General features: G+C 44.0%; 1 protein-coding gene across 5 annotated transcripts; it reads left to right on the plus strand.

Annotated features, from left to right (window-relative positions):
- The first annotated feature begins 4,147 nt into the window (after nucleotides 1–4,147).
- znf217 (zinc finger protein 217) lies at nucleotides 4,148–13,489 on the plus strand. 5 transcript variants are annotated; one of them, XM_088409253.1, is made up of 5 exons: nucleotides 4,148–4,265; nucleotides 7,973–9,234; nucleotides 9,951–10,058; nucleotides 10,886–12,031; nucleotides 12,745–13,489. In XM_088409253.1, the coding sequence occupies exons 2-5, from the start codon at nucleotides 8,013–8,015 to the stop codon at nucleotides 12,855–12,857; spliced, it is 2,589 nt and encodes an 862-aa protein (XP_088265379.1). In that variant the 5' UTR covers nucleotides 4,148–4,265; nucleotides 7,973–8,012; the 3' UTR covers nucleotides 12,858–13,489. The 5 variants fall into 5 exon arrangements, with proteins under 5 accessions (XP_088265379.1, XP_088265375.1, XP_088265376.1 ...); XM_088409249.1 differs by lacking the exon at nucleotides 4,148–4,265 and adding an exon at nucleotides 4,454–4,618; XM_088409250.1 differs by lacking the exon at nucleotides 4,148–4,265 and adding an exon at nucleotides 4,667–4,946.
- The last annotated feature ends 1,366 nt before the right edge of the window (nucleotides 13,490–14,855 follow it).

Below are 14,855 nucleotides of genomic sequence, written 5' to 3' on the forward strand. Positions count from 1 at the left end.
AGAAACATCACGCGTTTTCTGAAAGGCTGACGCTTCCATCGTTTGCCGTAACTTCCCAAAATTGGCGCCGCCTCTTTGTTTCCGACGAGACTCCTCCCTCGGTTACTCATTTTCAATTCTGCGGCAGTTTAGTTGCAGAAGTAATGACCGAAAAAAAGTGAGCACATCTCCTGAGTATTCGAGCTGATGAGCCGCTTATTTAAATCAAGTGTGTTGGAGGACGGAATCTTTAAAAACACGTCGTTTGGACGCCCCTGCTGTTCCATTGATATGGAAGCGTTCCTTTCAGAAAACGCTCAAAGTGAAGTCATAAAGTATGGCTTGAGCAAGTGCTTCTCAATTATTTTTTTGCAAAGCCCACCCTCACCGGAAAAAGAAAATATTCCCCATGAGATCGTTATCCATAAAAATTGCATGATAAACCTAAAATTGTATCCTTTTCAAAAACAAAAAAGGAATATAAAACAAATTTCAACAGAGAGACAGAAAAGGGGCGTGTCACCAACAGGGACTGCTCTCAAGTGAAGCTACACCGTCCTTCCTCACTACAAAATGCAATATCAATGGTGGCCAGAGGGGGCACCAAAAAACAAAGATCAAGCCAAACAAAGCACAAATGAATGAACTGTTAAAGGATAAACTAAATCAGCTCCAAAACACCATTATTTCGGGTGTGGCCCATGCGGTCTGGTACCGTTTAATCCACGGACCGGTACTGGGTCACTGACCAATGGTTGGGGACCTCTGGTTGCTTGGATGCACCCATACCTGGCCTTCATTTTTGGTATAAATAAATAAAAAAGTGTGTCTTGACAACGAGAGTGCCACCGGACCACCTGGTGGCGTGGATGTGCAATTACAACACACAGAAATCACAAAGCCTCGTCCCCAGGGGTCATACACACCTCACTGGCATCGCAACCCACCCTAATACGCACACATTTTTTGAAAGCGTCTGTGGACGCACCCTCTTTTCAAATTCTTCCTGTCTGACATGCAAAAAAAAAAAAAGAAGAAATATCGCATTAGAGAATGTTTCTAGCTCAACAGCTGGTTTCACGTCGAACACAATGCAGGCTTAGAAGGATGTGGAGGGAGATCTAGCGACCATCATTCTCTTTTTGAAAGAAGGGGGGTTGGGGCCATCAAACTGGAGGAGAACAAAGAAGTCAGCTGCTCCTGACAAGTCAAGACAAAAAAAAAAAGAAACACACACACACGGACATTTGCATACATTGATTTCTTATGACTGTGAATACCTCCAACTTTGTTGCAGGTGATGATTTTAAAGCTTATAAACAGGAAGTACATGTTTTCTTTGAGCGCTTGTTAGAAAACGATCCAGTTTGAACCCCCATTTGCACTACTAAATGTGAATTGGTATGAGTTGGTCAAACAACATTTGTTTGGGGAAAGCATATGTAAAGTGTGTGTGTCTGTGTGTTTATGTGTGTGAGAAAGGCTGAAGGCTAAATGAAGCGAAACAAACAAAAAAATCAAGATAAGCAATGCAACTTTAAGCCGAAATTCCAACACTTGGGCCAAATAGCATGCTTATCATTTCAGTGACACAAAGCAAAACGCAAAACTATGTCAGCAGTCAGCACAAAGAGCTTTCATACTAGAAGCGCCTTGATGACTTCGGAGAGAGTTTTCAACTTCTTCTGTCATGTTTGTGATTTTGTGGCTGCCACCCAGTGCTCAAAATGAGACACTACAGCACCATTTGATTCAGATTTATTTTATTTGCACTTCAATGTGCTCCTTGCAAGGAACTACAACCACATATTTGGATGAAGATATTTTCCTTCCTCGGGATATTTCTGATTCATTGTATTTCATTATATGGCTGCCATCCAATGTTCAAAATGAAACACTGAAGCACCATTTTCTTTGGTTTCATTTTCTTTGCATTTCTCAGTACTCCATGAACAGAAGTTGTACAACCACATATTTCGTTTGGGGAGTTTTACTTCCACTGGGTATTTGTGGTTCTTTTTTTTTCTTTTTTTTAGTTCAGAAAGTTGGAAAAAAACAGATACTAGAAAACGAAAGAAAGCTCCTAGGGTAAAAAAAAAAAAAAAAAAAAAATATATATATATATATATATATATATATATATATATATATATATATATATATATATATATATATATATATATATATATATACAGTATATATATATATATATATATATATATATATATATATATATATATATATATATATATATATATATATATATATATATATATATATATATATATATGGTATATTGTTATTTGCCGTAGATATTTTTCAATAATATATTTACAGTTGAGCGCTGCTGTTTGCGTGGATTTGGGACCATAATGTTAAAATAAAAAGTCAAAAATGTTCTTTTTCTTTTTTTAATGAAACATCTTCTATGTAAACACAGACATTTGATGAATATTGTGTTTGTGCAATATGAATTCAGCATCTAAGCATCGCAAAATCTCTATATAATTGTCACAAACCGTTTTGACGTTATATGCTATGATTTTACAAGTCTGGCGCCAAGGAAAATAGATTTTCCTCCTTGTGACCACTAAGCTAAAATATAAGCTAAAATAAAACAAAATGCACAAGATTGCTTTTCCTTTGCGCGCTTGAGCTATTTTATGACAACCGGTAGCTTCTATGCAGATGTTCGCACATAGTAGCACATTGCAGTTATCTACTGTATATTGATGTGAGATGAAATACGGCGGCTAACAAAAGGTGGAGCGGAGAAGTGAAACTAATGTACATGGGGGTGACAAGCGCTCTTTGTTCTACTGCTCGTCAGCTGGGCGCGCTTGCATAATGCCGCTCTTTTCCTTCAGGCTGCGACCAGCGTGCTCAGCTCAATATACGCATTGATTATATCATTGGAGGCTATGTATGCACGCGTGCGCCTTTTCAAGCAAGCGCTATCAATGCCTGCTGTCCCGCTGGAGGAGGGGCCCCTTCTTAACCGCACTCTGTCTCGGGGCTTCTCAAACTTTCTGGAGTTGAGCACATTTGACACCATTGCAAATGTTTGCAAAAAAAAAATCATAGAAGCCAAACATAAGTGCGCTTTTTATTCAGCAACATATTCTATCTAGGTAGACATAGACGGACAGCGAACAGCAAATTTAATTGTCGTGACAATCATTTCTCAGTCTTTTCTTTTGTAAAACTGCGAAGAAAAGAAAATACGCTAACTCAGGTAAGTCCCATAGGCAAAAATGAGATATCCTATTAAATTCAAAATAAGATTGAATTGAATTAAAACTTATATAATGGCTTCTATCTAGGAAGACCAGTGCTTCTCATACAGTGGGGCGGACCCCCCTGGGGGTGCACGGATGATCCCGGAGAAAAGGCTTTGTTTTTGTCATGTGAAGTGCAACTGTAATAAAATAAGACTTTTCATCAGTTTGTTTTTCTTTAGTTTCAGGCCCTTTGCTGCACTTGTTTTTTTTCTGTTTTAGACTAAGCTGTAACCCATATAAACGCTGTAAAAAATGATGAACAGTTGTTGTAAGTTTATTTATACTGTTTTTTGTTAGTGTTAAAAAGGACACAATGCGTATACATTTTAAAAAAAAATAATAATCTTATTTATAGTCAGCATGTCGAGTGTGGGGAGGGGAGCACAAAAAGTTTTCTCTTCCCTGGGGGGGGCTTGGCAAAATATACTTGAGTAGACTGAGGTCGACACAATCAATGCACTATTAACAGCGGCCAGGAGTGGCGCCAAAAAACAAAGACTAAACCGAACTAAGCACAAATCTGCAACTATTAAAGGATCAACGTAATCAGATCCAAAACACACAAATTCAAATTCTTTCACGGACCCCCCGCGGTCAGGCCACGGACCCCCGGCGGTACGCGGACCACACTTTGAGTGCCACTGCTCTATCTCACCCCACTTCCGAAAACAAAAAAAACTCGCTAACTGTCGATGATTGTGTTCCCTTGACAAAGCTGCAACACATTTGAATGCAAATTACATCTCGAAGCATTTTTATTCGGCTTTCCACATTCCATTGGCGTCATGTTATTTCAACTGTAGCAATCGTATCGCTTTTTGAATGAAAAAAAAAACACAACGTGAAATAGGAGGAAGCTGACTCACTCGACCAACCTGCTTCTGCAAAAAAAAACCTCCTCCTCATGTAACTGTGAAAAAGTTGGAGGTTGCCCCTCCCCCACCCCACATGGTGCTTTCAGAAGAAGAAAAAAGAAGAGGAAGAGGAGCAACGGCACTTGAAAAGGTAGCGTGCATCTTCTTCACGCGAACTGATTCATGCACGCTTTGTGACATCTCGTTTTATAATGTGTCAAATACGCAAAGTTTGGCGATGGAGGTGTGGGGGTTTGGGGGTGGGGTGGGGGGGGGTGGATTTGAGCAGATGCAAACGTGATTAGTCAGTCGCTCGTTCGCAGCTGATGAATATCGTGACGTCGACACGGCAACAAACGCCGGCGAACTCCATTGCAAAGTTCAACAAACAACAATCGAGTGCACGTTCCCAAATGAGCTGCGCTTCTCTTGTTTTTACTTTCATCTCAGCTGTTCCTCGCAACCACGTGACATCACTCTTCTTCACATGCGCGCACGCGCGAGGTGAGTTTAGGTTAGGGGGGAGGAAGGGGGGGGGGGGGGTCGTCGTGCACGCGCCTCATCTTCTTCCCAACGGCTGAGGAAAATGAGCGAACAATTTGTTGGGGGCGGAAAGGTGAGCCGAACCCGACACATGCCATCAAAGTCAACTTTGAAACCATCGCCACTACGAACACAAGAAAGAGAAGCAAGTCGGCCTTATTAAACCGGAAACGGGGAAGAAGACTTCGCTTATTGTTTCTTGCTTTGAAAAAAAAAAAGAAAAGAAAAAGAATCAACTTGACGGTTAAGTCGTTGTTTGGACCTTGAACGCACCGCAGACCCACCCAAAGTAAGTAGGCGCACTGCACAGAAAAAGTATGTTTATAATGGCTTTATTTGATTCAGTAAAAAATATAATAGAGTAATAGATAATAGAAACGTAATAGAATGTTTCTTAACAAGTTTTTACGCCGGGGCTATGAAAACAATGGAAACGTTCTGGGCAGATTCCTCATGGTTATTGTCTCAAAAAGTGTGTGTTGTTAACCTTGAACGTGCATGTAACAACAAGATTGGTTTTCTCCAACTTGGGAAAATTTCCGGGGGGACGTTTATTGAAGAGCACATGATTTGATGGCAATGAGTGATTACTGTCATGTGAGCGTGGCCAACTCTTCTTGTTCCTTTCTATCGTTTATTGTCTTAACTTATCGCTGCCGTTTGGTGACGTCACTCAGCAACTGAAACCTTACTTTTGGGTGAGTGGTACATGGGTATCATTTGCAGTTAAGAACCACTTAAGTACTGTGCATTGCTTTGTTTGCTTAAAAAAACAAAGTCATCAGAGGTGTTTAATATTCACTGTGTACGTTTAAAAGAAACGTATGCACTCGAAGAAATGGTACTAATTCAACTCCTGTTCTTGCGTCTGTAATTAAGTGTAAAATTAAAAAAATGACTCAGTTATACTCAAATTTGTGTTTTGAAAACACACAAAAAACTGCACATAAAAGCACATGGTTACAGCTGGGGGAAAAAACAACAGAAACAATCAATCAATCAATCAGTGAATCAATCAATCAAGCTCGGAAACAAAAAGGACGAGAAAAGTAACACGTCGGTTTTGACAAAGTACATTGAAGAGTTTTGAAAAAAGAAGAGCGAGAAATGAAAATACTCAAGTAATCCATCTATTCACAATAAATTGTAAAAGGAAGTTAACTGCAATAACACAAGACAGTAAAACTACCAAAAAATACGTTTGATAATAAGCCATGCTTTTTTTAATGACACTGATAGTACATGTTTTCAAATGTTTGTCTTTATTGTCAATGCTACATTTTTAGGCAATTCAAACTTTAGTGCGAGTTGCACTTTCCCGTAGAAAATTAGCTCCAGTTGTATTTCACTCGGCTGTAAATTTCTCAATCAAATGAATTCTGTTTTAAAGCCCTGGTTGTATGGCTTGCTCTTTATTCGGGCAGCCGTTTTAGCGGCCGCAAATGGAACAATGGGTAGAAGCATGTGTGATTAATGAATAAGTAATAAAGAAGTTTAATTGTGAATTGTAACAGTGTGGCAAAGTATTGTTGTGTATGTTGTGCTTACACTGTAACTGGCTGGTCCAGTTCCTGCACCTTTGGGCCTATTGCGCAGCAAGTGGCTCAGCAGATCCAAATCAAATTCTGAAGCCGGCAAATCAACGTATCGTGCGCTTTCATGCCCATTTCTATTTGAGATATATATACACACATGCAATACGCATGCATTTTTGTGACGTGTCGACAAAACCAGGCACATGAGATTAATTTTATGTTATGGATAACTGTACACACTTTGAACAGGAATTTGAATTTTGGGGATTTCTACCAAAAACGACCCACTTAAGATCTCAACTTTCATTTCTCGGCAGCCCAAATTTTCAAATTGTAATTGAAATCCCTGAAAAGAAATGGTTATGAGACCACGCGCACCATTGGTTAGATGTTCTTTATCCAACAGGTTAGCTAGCGCGTCCTTTTGAAGTGGCCAGTGAATGACCTGGAGTTCCTCGCCTCGAACGCCATTGCATAAATCAGTTACATAAATATACAAAGTGACTAATGAAAGTCAAAAACACCATGATGTGACTCTTTAGCATGACATCAAACAAGTCAGGCCTTAAGTTGTTCTTCCACTCTACGTGTTCTCTGCAATAGTTAACATTTTGTTTTGTATAGAATTGCATTTGTAATTCAGTTATATCATTGATGTGGTCAATGTGATTTGTGCCCATTTTTGTACATTTGGCACATTTTACACCCCCCACCACCAATCATTTTTATGGCCGCATGCGTTTCAGATATAATATCCACAATAAAACGCTCAGGTCACCACAGCAAATTCAAATCATGTTTTAAATGACATAAAAATCTGAAATCAATTTTCCCTTGAATAATTTATTGGACACAAAACACGCACATGCAGCAACAGTAAATCAAGCAAATGTGGCAAGTAATTCCTCAGGAATGACTTGTAAACTTAAAGGGATAGTGTGTAAGATTTAGAGCGTTTTGCATTACGGACAGCAGGAGGTGCTGCGTTTATCATTGTCTGTAGCTATAAGAAACATGGCCGCCTCCAGTAATATCATTTCATGATAGCTACTGTCCCTTTAACGGAAAGGTTGTTTTGAGGTTGAGGGTAAAGAAGCCTTTTTTGCCCAATTTCCTCTGATGATATGTTAAACTTCCTCAGATTCTCAATCAGATTCTTACCTGCTATTAGAATTTACTCTCCAGTGGTCATTAAACACTTGCCCAAAGTTTTAGGTCTCTCTCTTTCCTAAGGCACTGGTTGCTGTGGACATTTGATATGCGGCAAAACTTTAACCCTTGTGCCTTGTGACCGATTTGGGGTCATTTTCTTCCACATCATTCTCTCAGTAGTTTAGCTAAGGAGTGGCTCACTCCTGCTAGTTTCATAACTAAGTGATGGCGCCCTGTTGAACTTTGACGTGTTGTCACCGTCTGGGTGAAATTTCAGCCCCCTAGTGTCTTTCAATGTCAAGTGTTTTACAGGTTTTTCTCCAAACTCGGGATTTCAATTTGGCGAGATTCCAAGTGCTGCGACTTGGTCCGTTTTTGAGCGACCGACATGTATTGCATACGACTTTAAAGGGAATCAAGCGTAGGATTGGAATACCGCCTATCAATATCTCAATTTTCATTTTCTGACTTTTGCCATACACACGTACGAGAGCACGAGTTGTCTGAATTTGGTCGCCACGGTTCATTTCCCGCTTGGCTGAAGTCGGGTGGCGATTTTTCTCGCCTCAACCGTATCCGCTCCAAAGTTGAGTTCGGCGGCGTTTGATCCGAGCGTTTTTGCCGGCAGGTTCCCAGCGGACTCTGCGGCGGCGTCGCTCGGACCCGCGATGCCGAGCCAGTCCCCGCCGCCGTTCGCGCGGAGCCCCGAGGGACCGGCCCAAGACAGTTTGATGAACGAGAGCGGCAGCACCCCGGGATGGGGCTCCAGCATGACCCCTCACGCCGGCTACCCGTCCAAGACGCCGGCGGCGTCCTGCATGTTCTGCGACGAGACCTTCTGTCACCAGGAGGAGGTGGGGCATCACGTTCTGACGCGGCACCCCACCACCTTCTTTGAGCCGGCCGTGCTGCGAATCGAGGCGGAGTTTCGCATCCCGGGGCAGAGACCCCGGGCCAAAGCCGGCTCCGAGCCCGAGGAGGTCCACGCGTGCGTGGTGTGCGGCCTGGCGTGGCAGGACGCCGGGCAGCTGGAGACCCACCTGAGGAAGCACAAGGACTACTTCACCTACGGCTGCAACGTGTGCGGCCGGCGCTTCCGAGAGCCCTGGTTCCTCAAGAACCACATGAAGATGCACGGGAAGTCGGGAGCCAGGAGCAAGGCCCCGCAGGACCAGGAGGGCCCCGCCACCATCAACGGGGTGGTCCAAGAGCCCGCGGCGCAGCCCGTGCTCACCGCCTACAAAATGTGCATGGTTTGCGGCTTCTTCTTCCCGGACCGCGACAGCCTCGCGGAACACAGCCAGGTGCACAATCGGGAGGCGGGGCCCGGCAAAGAGGAGGATTCCGACTCTGCCGAATCCCTGCGCCGACGGAGGTTTTTCCAGAGTCTCGATCTGAAAGCTCGTCCCGCCGGCGAGCCTTCGCCGCCCCGGAGAAGGTCCAAATGGATTCCCCAACTGGATCCTTATAACACCTTTCAAGCCTGGCAATTGGCCACCAGGGGCAAGATCGCGGTCGGGCCCATCACTGCCAAAGAGATGGGCCCGGAGACCGGCACGGACAACGAGGACTGCTCCTCGGATAAGGAGCCCGCCGGCGCTCCCTGGTCCGACGCCCAAGGGGACAAAGGTCTCGGCAGAGAGCTCAGATCTCAGCAGCGGCGGGCCCAGGAGGCCCGTCTGCCCCGGCGGAGGTCCCTGATGCAGAAGAACAAAGAGGTGGCGCGGCCCACCACTTGTGAGGAATGCCAGAGAAGCTTCAAGACCTACCACCAGTTGGTACTTCACTCCAGGGTGCACAAGCGGGAGGGCGGCGGGGACGAGAGCCCCGAGCGTCCCGCCGAGGGGACCGCTTCGGCGGAGGACGCCGCTCAGGAAGGCTTTGACGCAGGTACGGCGCCGATAGGGCTAGCTCCGCTCGCAAATCCCACTAGACCAGATCAAATACTTCCCACTTTTCAAAATGCTTTCTTTTCATACTGAGCAAACTGCAACAAAATTACTCATCTATGTGTAAATTCCAGGCGGGCGTTGCAGATTTGCAACAATGAAATGAGAATCCCTAACTCTTCCACGTTTGTATTTTACGAGCCATTCTTTATACTCTAACTTCATTTCAGCCTGAGAAGGTTAAAAGCAAAGCCAGGCTGATTAATATAAACAGAACTAGTAACACATTTCTTAATTATTTTAATTATGATTGACCAACAATTTGTGTGTGTGTATGTGTTTATATATATATATATATATATATATATAATATATACTGTAGAGCATTAGAGCGACGCAAGCTAGCAGCTAATTTATGCCAGAGGCTGCGTTGAACGCTGGCATTAGGCATGCACAATAAAATGCCAGCATAATTAGGTGGGTTTTTTAGGACACCAAATTGGAAATTGTGTTGTATGTATGGAGTCACGGCTCGTGACTTTCCTGCCACAACGGATTGCGCGGTATAAAGTCAGCTGTTGTTCCATATTTTCAAATAGCAACTTAAAAAGGGTAACAGCCGACACCCGCACAAATATCGCTGCAGTATCTCGCCCAGTTCCATCTGAGTTTTCTTCCTCGCCTCTTTTTGAGTACTGCTCTGATCTCTCGTTTCAGGCGAGGATGGTTTCGAGCAATCAAGAGGGCGATCGAAACACTGCGGCGTCTGCCGGAAATCATTCCGCTCAAGCTATTACCTAACGGTGCACCTGCGAACTCACACAGGTACGTGCATTCAGCCCTCTAGCATTTTCAAAGGGACGTTTTGCGTTTTAATTAGGTAAAACATTTGATTAATTCATGAAACATTTGTTTAATTCTCACCTTTTAAAATAGTAATAACAATAATCAATGGAATTCTAGTCAAATATGTTTTTCATGGAGAAGAGCTGACACCCTTGACTAGCTTAGCTAATATAAGCTAATTGAGCACCGTAGTGCTAACTGTGGCCATTGGATGGCAGTGTTCCCTTACTTACAACATAGCTATTACCCACAACAATTCTAACTGAAGAATGGAAGTCAGTCTTTCATATGGCAGTGCCCATATTTCCATCGACACAATAGCACACAATATTCTATCGGTCTTGAAAGTTGGGTGAAAATGCTAAATATAACCACCCTCGAGAGGTTTCCTTTTCCGATAACGCGATAAACGATCAAATGATCATCAGCAGAAGCTTGATAACGCTCATTTGAATCTGGTGTCTTGGACGATGAAAATATCAAAAAACATGCAGGCCGTGGAGGACCAGACTTGGATACTTTATAGCAAAGGGCACCTGAAATAATGATGTTCTTGAACCTATTTAGTTTATCCTTTAACAGTTTGTTTTGTGTTTTTCATATAAAATAAGATGAAGCACTAATAATCATAATAAAATAATTATATTAATTTGAAGGGATTTAAAACAGATTCTGAAGCATGGTCAATTCTTATGGGAATAATTTTATTTTGCACACACCTAGTTGATGGCTTTCCCTTGAGTTCATGTGCATGTCTATTGAGTCTGGATTGTGACATTTTGCTCTGTTCGCCCACCGCGGGTCAGGTGAAAAGCCCTACAAGTGCATTCATTGTGACTATGCCGCCGCCCAGAGGACATCGCTGAAATATCACCTGGAGCGGCATCACAAGGACAAACCCAAGGCGGACTTACTGAGCATCCCCGTGGCCTCCCCGAGCGACGGCAAAGGGAATTCGCCGGTAAAAACCCAACCCAAACTCTGGCCTCCCGCCGCCCGGGAAGGAGCGCGGGATGAGTGTCCGAACCTGGACGGCGAGCCCGGCGAAGAGCCCGCCCGGAACCGCGAAGAAAAAGTCAATGGATCTTTCCACGCGGATGAGGAGGTGATGGTCAAGTGCCCCGAGGCCGCTCATCCGAAGCCAGAAAATGAGGAGACAAACCACCAGGGCGGTGACGCCCCGTTGAATCTGTCCTTAAAAGTGTGCGTCTCCGTCCCCGCCGGCGCCCAAGCTCCAAACGCATCGCTTCCGTCGGTGTGTCCCTTCTGCACGTATCAAAGCATCTACCCGGAGGTTCTGGTTATGCACAAGCGTCTGGCTCATAAAAACAAGTGCGGCGGCGCCGGGAGGAATCCTTTGAGCAAGCAGAAACGCCTGACGGGCTGCCCCCCTGCGCTCCAAGGAAAAGACGTCACCCCGCTCGCCGCCGCCAACGGGCGCCACCCTCGACGTACCAAGTCCCCGCCCCCTCCGCCCGCGACGGCCGAAGGAACCGCGCCCGGCGACGTCCCTCGCGCGCCTCTTCACCTCAGTCCCCGCCGTAGAGCGCCTATCGGGCCGAGGGGATGGGGAAAGCGGCAAAACGAACGGGAGCCCGCCCACGCGAAAGCGGCGGCCGCCAGGCGGAGCTTCGCCGAGAGGGGCGTGGCCGTGTGGCCGTCTGACGCCGAGCAGCTGTTCGGGAGCCTGCCCCGGATGGGCCAGCCGTCCGCCAAAAGGTTCAAACAAATTCTACCGACGGGCGCCGCGGACGACGGCCGCGTCGGGCCCAGTCTCCTGGCGGGCGCCGTTCGGGGCGCGTGGCCCCCCGCGGACCTCTCGGCCCCCGGGAAGAGCGCGGCCCTCGGAGGGGCTTTGCGCGCCGACTGGAACGTGATGGAGCTCCTGCGTGCCTGCTCTCCCGACAACCTGGCATCTCTTTACCGCCGCGGGGTCCCGCGTGGGACGGCGGGTACGTAGCCCGTTTCCTCACATTTTTCTTTCCGTCGAGTCGAATACATGTACCGCTGCAGCTAACCGTGATTTTACTCATTCATCAATGAATAGATAGATTAAAAAAAAAGTTTTAAAAAAAGGTGAAAATTTTCATCCTTTTCTTAAAATATCGACAGTCCGATAAACAATTGAACCAATAGTAAAAAAAAAACGAAAATTTTCGTCCTTTTCTTAAAATATCGACAGTCCGATAAACAATTGAACTAATAGTAAAAAAAAAAAAAAAAAAAGTTAAATTTTCCTCCTTTTCTTGGGTTTTCCAAGTACAGTGACCCCTCGCTACTTTGCGCCTCGCCTATCAAGCTCTCAGTGACACACAGATTTAATAAAAAAGTAAAAGATATAAACGCATTTGCCATGGGCGCTCCCCGGACGTTGAACTTCTGCAGTGCACGTATTTACTTAAAGCTTAAATGATTAAACCTCATACAGTAACGGTACCGTTATCCCTTCCCATCCTTTGTAGTTTCATGGAGAGCCGCAGTTATAAGTAGAGGGAAGCCTGTAGCTGACCAAATATGATCACAATTAGAGCTTACGTGTGAAATTCCAATCTATTACAAAAAAAAAATCTCGGTAAAAGATTTCCAACGCTCTGCAGCTGCTCCATCGGTGTCCAAGCGGCGCCTGCGTTGCTAACCTAACGCGGCCGATGTCTTCCTTCCTCAGGAGGCAGGAGTGCGCCGTTCCAGCGCTTGGCCACGAGGGAGCCCCCGTCCCCCGTCCCCGTCCCCGTCCCCGTCCCAAACCAACACTACGGGGACTCTCATACTACTACCTAAAAAGTCCAAGCACACTGACGGACTCGGATGGGTCCTTTTGAGAATGTGAAATGATTTTCGTATGCTGCTACCTTATTTTGGGGGCTGTCGGGCATTGTGTGTGTTGCGTGTTTTGTTCTTGTGTTATTTTTCAGGGCAGGAAAAAAAATATTTGTAGGGCCGGAAAGCGCGCGTGCAAAAGTTAGCACGGCATTCAAATGTCCTTTCGGCACACAAAAAAAAATTCCACTCAGGCTTTGATGAGTGAAACGTTGCTGCTAAGTTTCTATTAGCACTGAGCGCTGCCTTCTTTATGTCCGAACCTTTGATGCAAGATGTGAAACTGTGGAGTTGAAGGAGAATTCCACGCTCAACAGTTCAGGTGCTACTCTTCTCCAGAAGCTCCTCAAATTTGCTCGTTTTTTTTTCTTTTTTTTTCTGGTGCCGCTTAAGTTCCCTTTAAATCGGGGCCTTGCCAAAAATCAGCCTTTACTACTACCAGTAGAATTCATTTGTCAATGTGAATACAATAAAACAAGTCAAGTCCGAGAGTTGAGATTTAAGTTATTTGTTGTTTGTTTCACAGCTTTGGAAGAGTGGAATATATTGTTTGAGATTTGTATTACACAATGAAATAAAAAAGAGGCAAAGAAGTTCATGTTCATTATTGGTTGTCTTGGAATTAGTGTTAATAGAATGAGTGTTAATAATATGTCGGGATCCTCACTGACACAACTTCGTACAATCATTTTGCGTTAAAGTTCAAGTAAAGGCACATTGAACATATAGTACAACGAATAAAAAAAAAAATTCTCTGTAAACATGTAATTGCACACCCATACCACCAGGTGGTCGCAGTGTTAAGCGTTATAAACTTAAATTGCTGTTAACATCTTATTTTCTAAATCAAAATGATTAATTGTTTTGAGACGTTTGGGCTCCCGTGTTAATGTTGCAGATCAATTTACGTTATTATTTATTGATAAAACACTTCTGCATATGCAACTTTGATCGAAATATTTTCTTTTTGCTTGGAGAGGGGCAAAAACTGAAAAACAGGTTTAAAGGGAGCCCGTTCATTCACTAAAGACGTTTGAACGACAGGCCTTTTAACCTTTTATTTTAGGTTATTTTTAAACATCTGTTTTACTCATTGAAATATAAACTGGGATTAACGATAAATCACAATTTATTGCTTAGTTTTAAGCGTAAGTGACATTTAATATTGTCTTAAATTATTTTATGTAGTATTGTGTATATTACTTTTACATATGGAAAATCCCCATCCCCTCCAAAATAGATTAAATGACGTATTATGCTGTTTAGATCATAACATACAGAGCACAATTTAAATGACGAATTTCGCTATTTATATCATAACATAAACATACAGAGCACTTTGGGTTAGCACACGTTTAAACTTGCATTAGTGTGTTTTGTAAAGCTCAATAGTTGCTTGAGAAATCCACCACTAGAGGGCAATATTTACAAGGTATTGTATCACGCTGCATGGAACCGGCAGGCCAACGCAATGAATAGGCCTGTCTGTCATTCGAGTTGCTTTCCATTACGGCAAACGTGTGACCACCAAATGTCGACCATCAGGCTTCAAACGCGACACGCCCACTTCCGCCGGACGCTTTAGCATGACGTCATCTGTTCTTCCAGGTGGCCTTAAAGGTGTAATCATGGCAATCTCCACAAAATCACTTGGCCAAGGCGGCACCGTAAACAAAATCGTCTGCATTTGGAAAAAAGATGTTGCGTTCACATAAAACGCGTGCAAGGGAGAGAGGCAACGTTGCACCAAATGTACTCGTCATCCCACCGGCTAAGTCGTGTCTTTACATTTTAGCTACACGCTTGATCCTTTGGGGACACTCAATAGTACGATATTGGCCACCATTATGGAGGTTACGGTCAATGTAAAAAATCAAAGGCCTCGTCGGATTCTTTTTTTTCATTTCTTTTTTGGCCGAGCAAATTCCCCTTCATAGCCCATCGAGCGAGTTGACTTGC

Source organism: Hippichthys cyanospilos, chromosome 2 (assembly GCF_059441005.1).
Source record: "Hippichthys cyanospilos isolate Australia breed blue-spotted pipefish chromosome 2, RoL_Hcya_1.0, whole genome shotgun sequence".
Classification (NCBI taxonomy): Eukaryota; Metazoa; Chordata; class Actinopteri; order Syngnathiformes; family Syngnathidae; genus Hippichthys; species Hippichthys cyanospilos.

Coding starts and splice junctions, on each gene's coding strand:
- znf217 (XM_088409249.1), top strand. Junction 10,059..10,885: donor GCACCTGCGAACTCACACAG/GTACGTGCATTC, acceptor ACCGCGGGTCAG/GTGAAAAGCCCTACAAGTGC. Junction 12,032..12,744: donor GGTCCCGCGTGGGACGGCGG/GTACGTAGCCCG, acceptor TTCCTTCCTCAG/GAGGCAGGAGTGCGCCGTTC.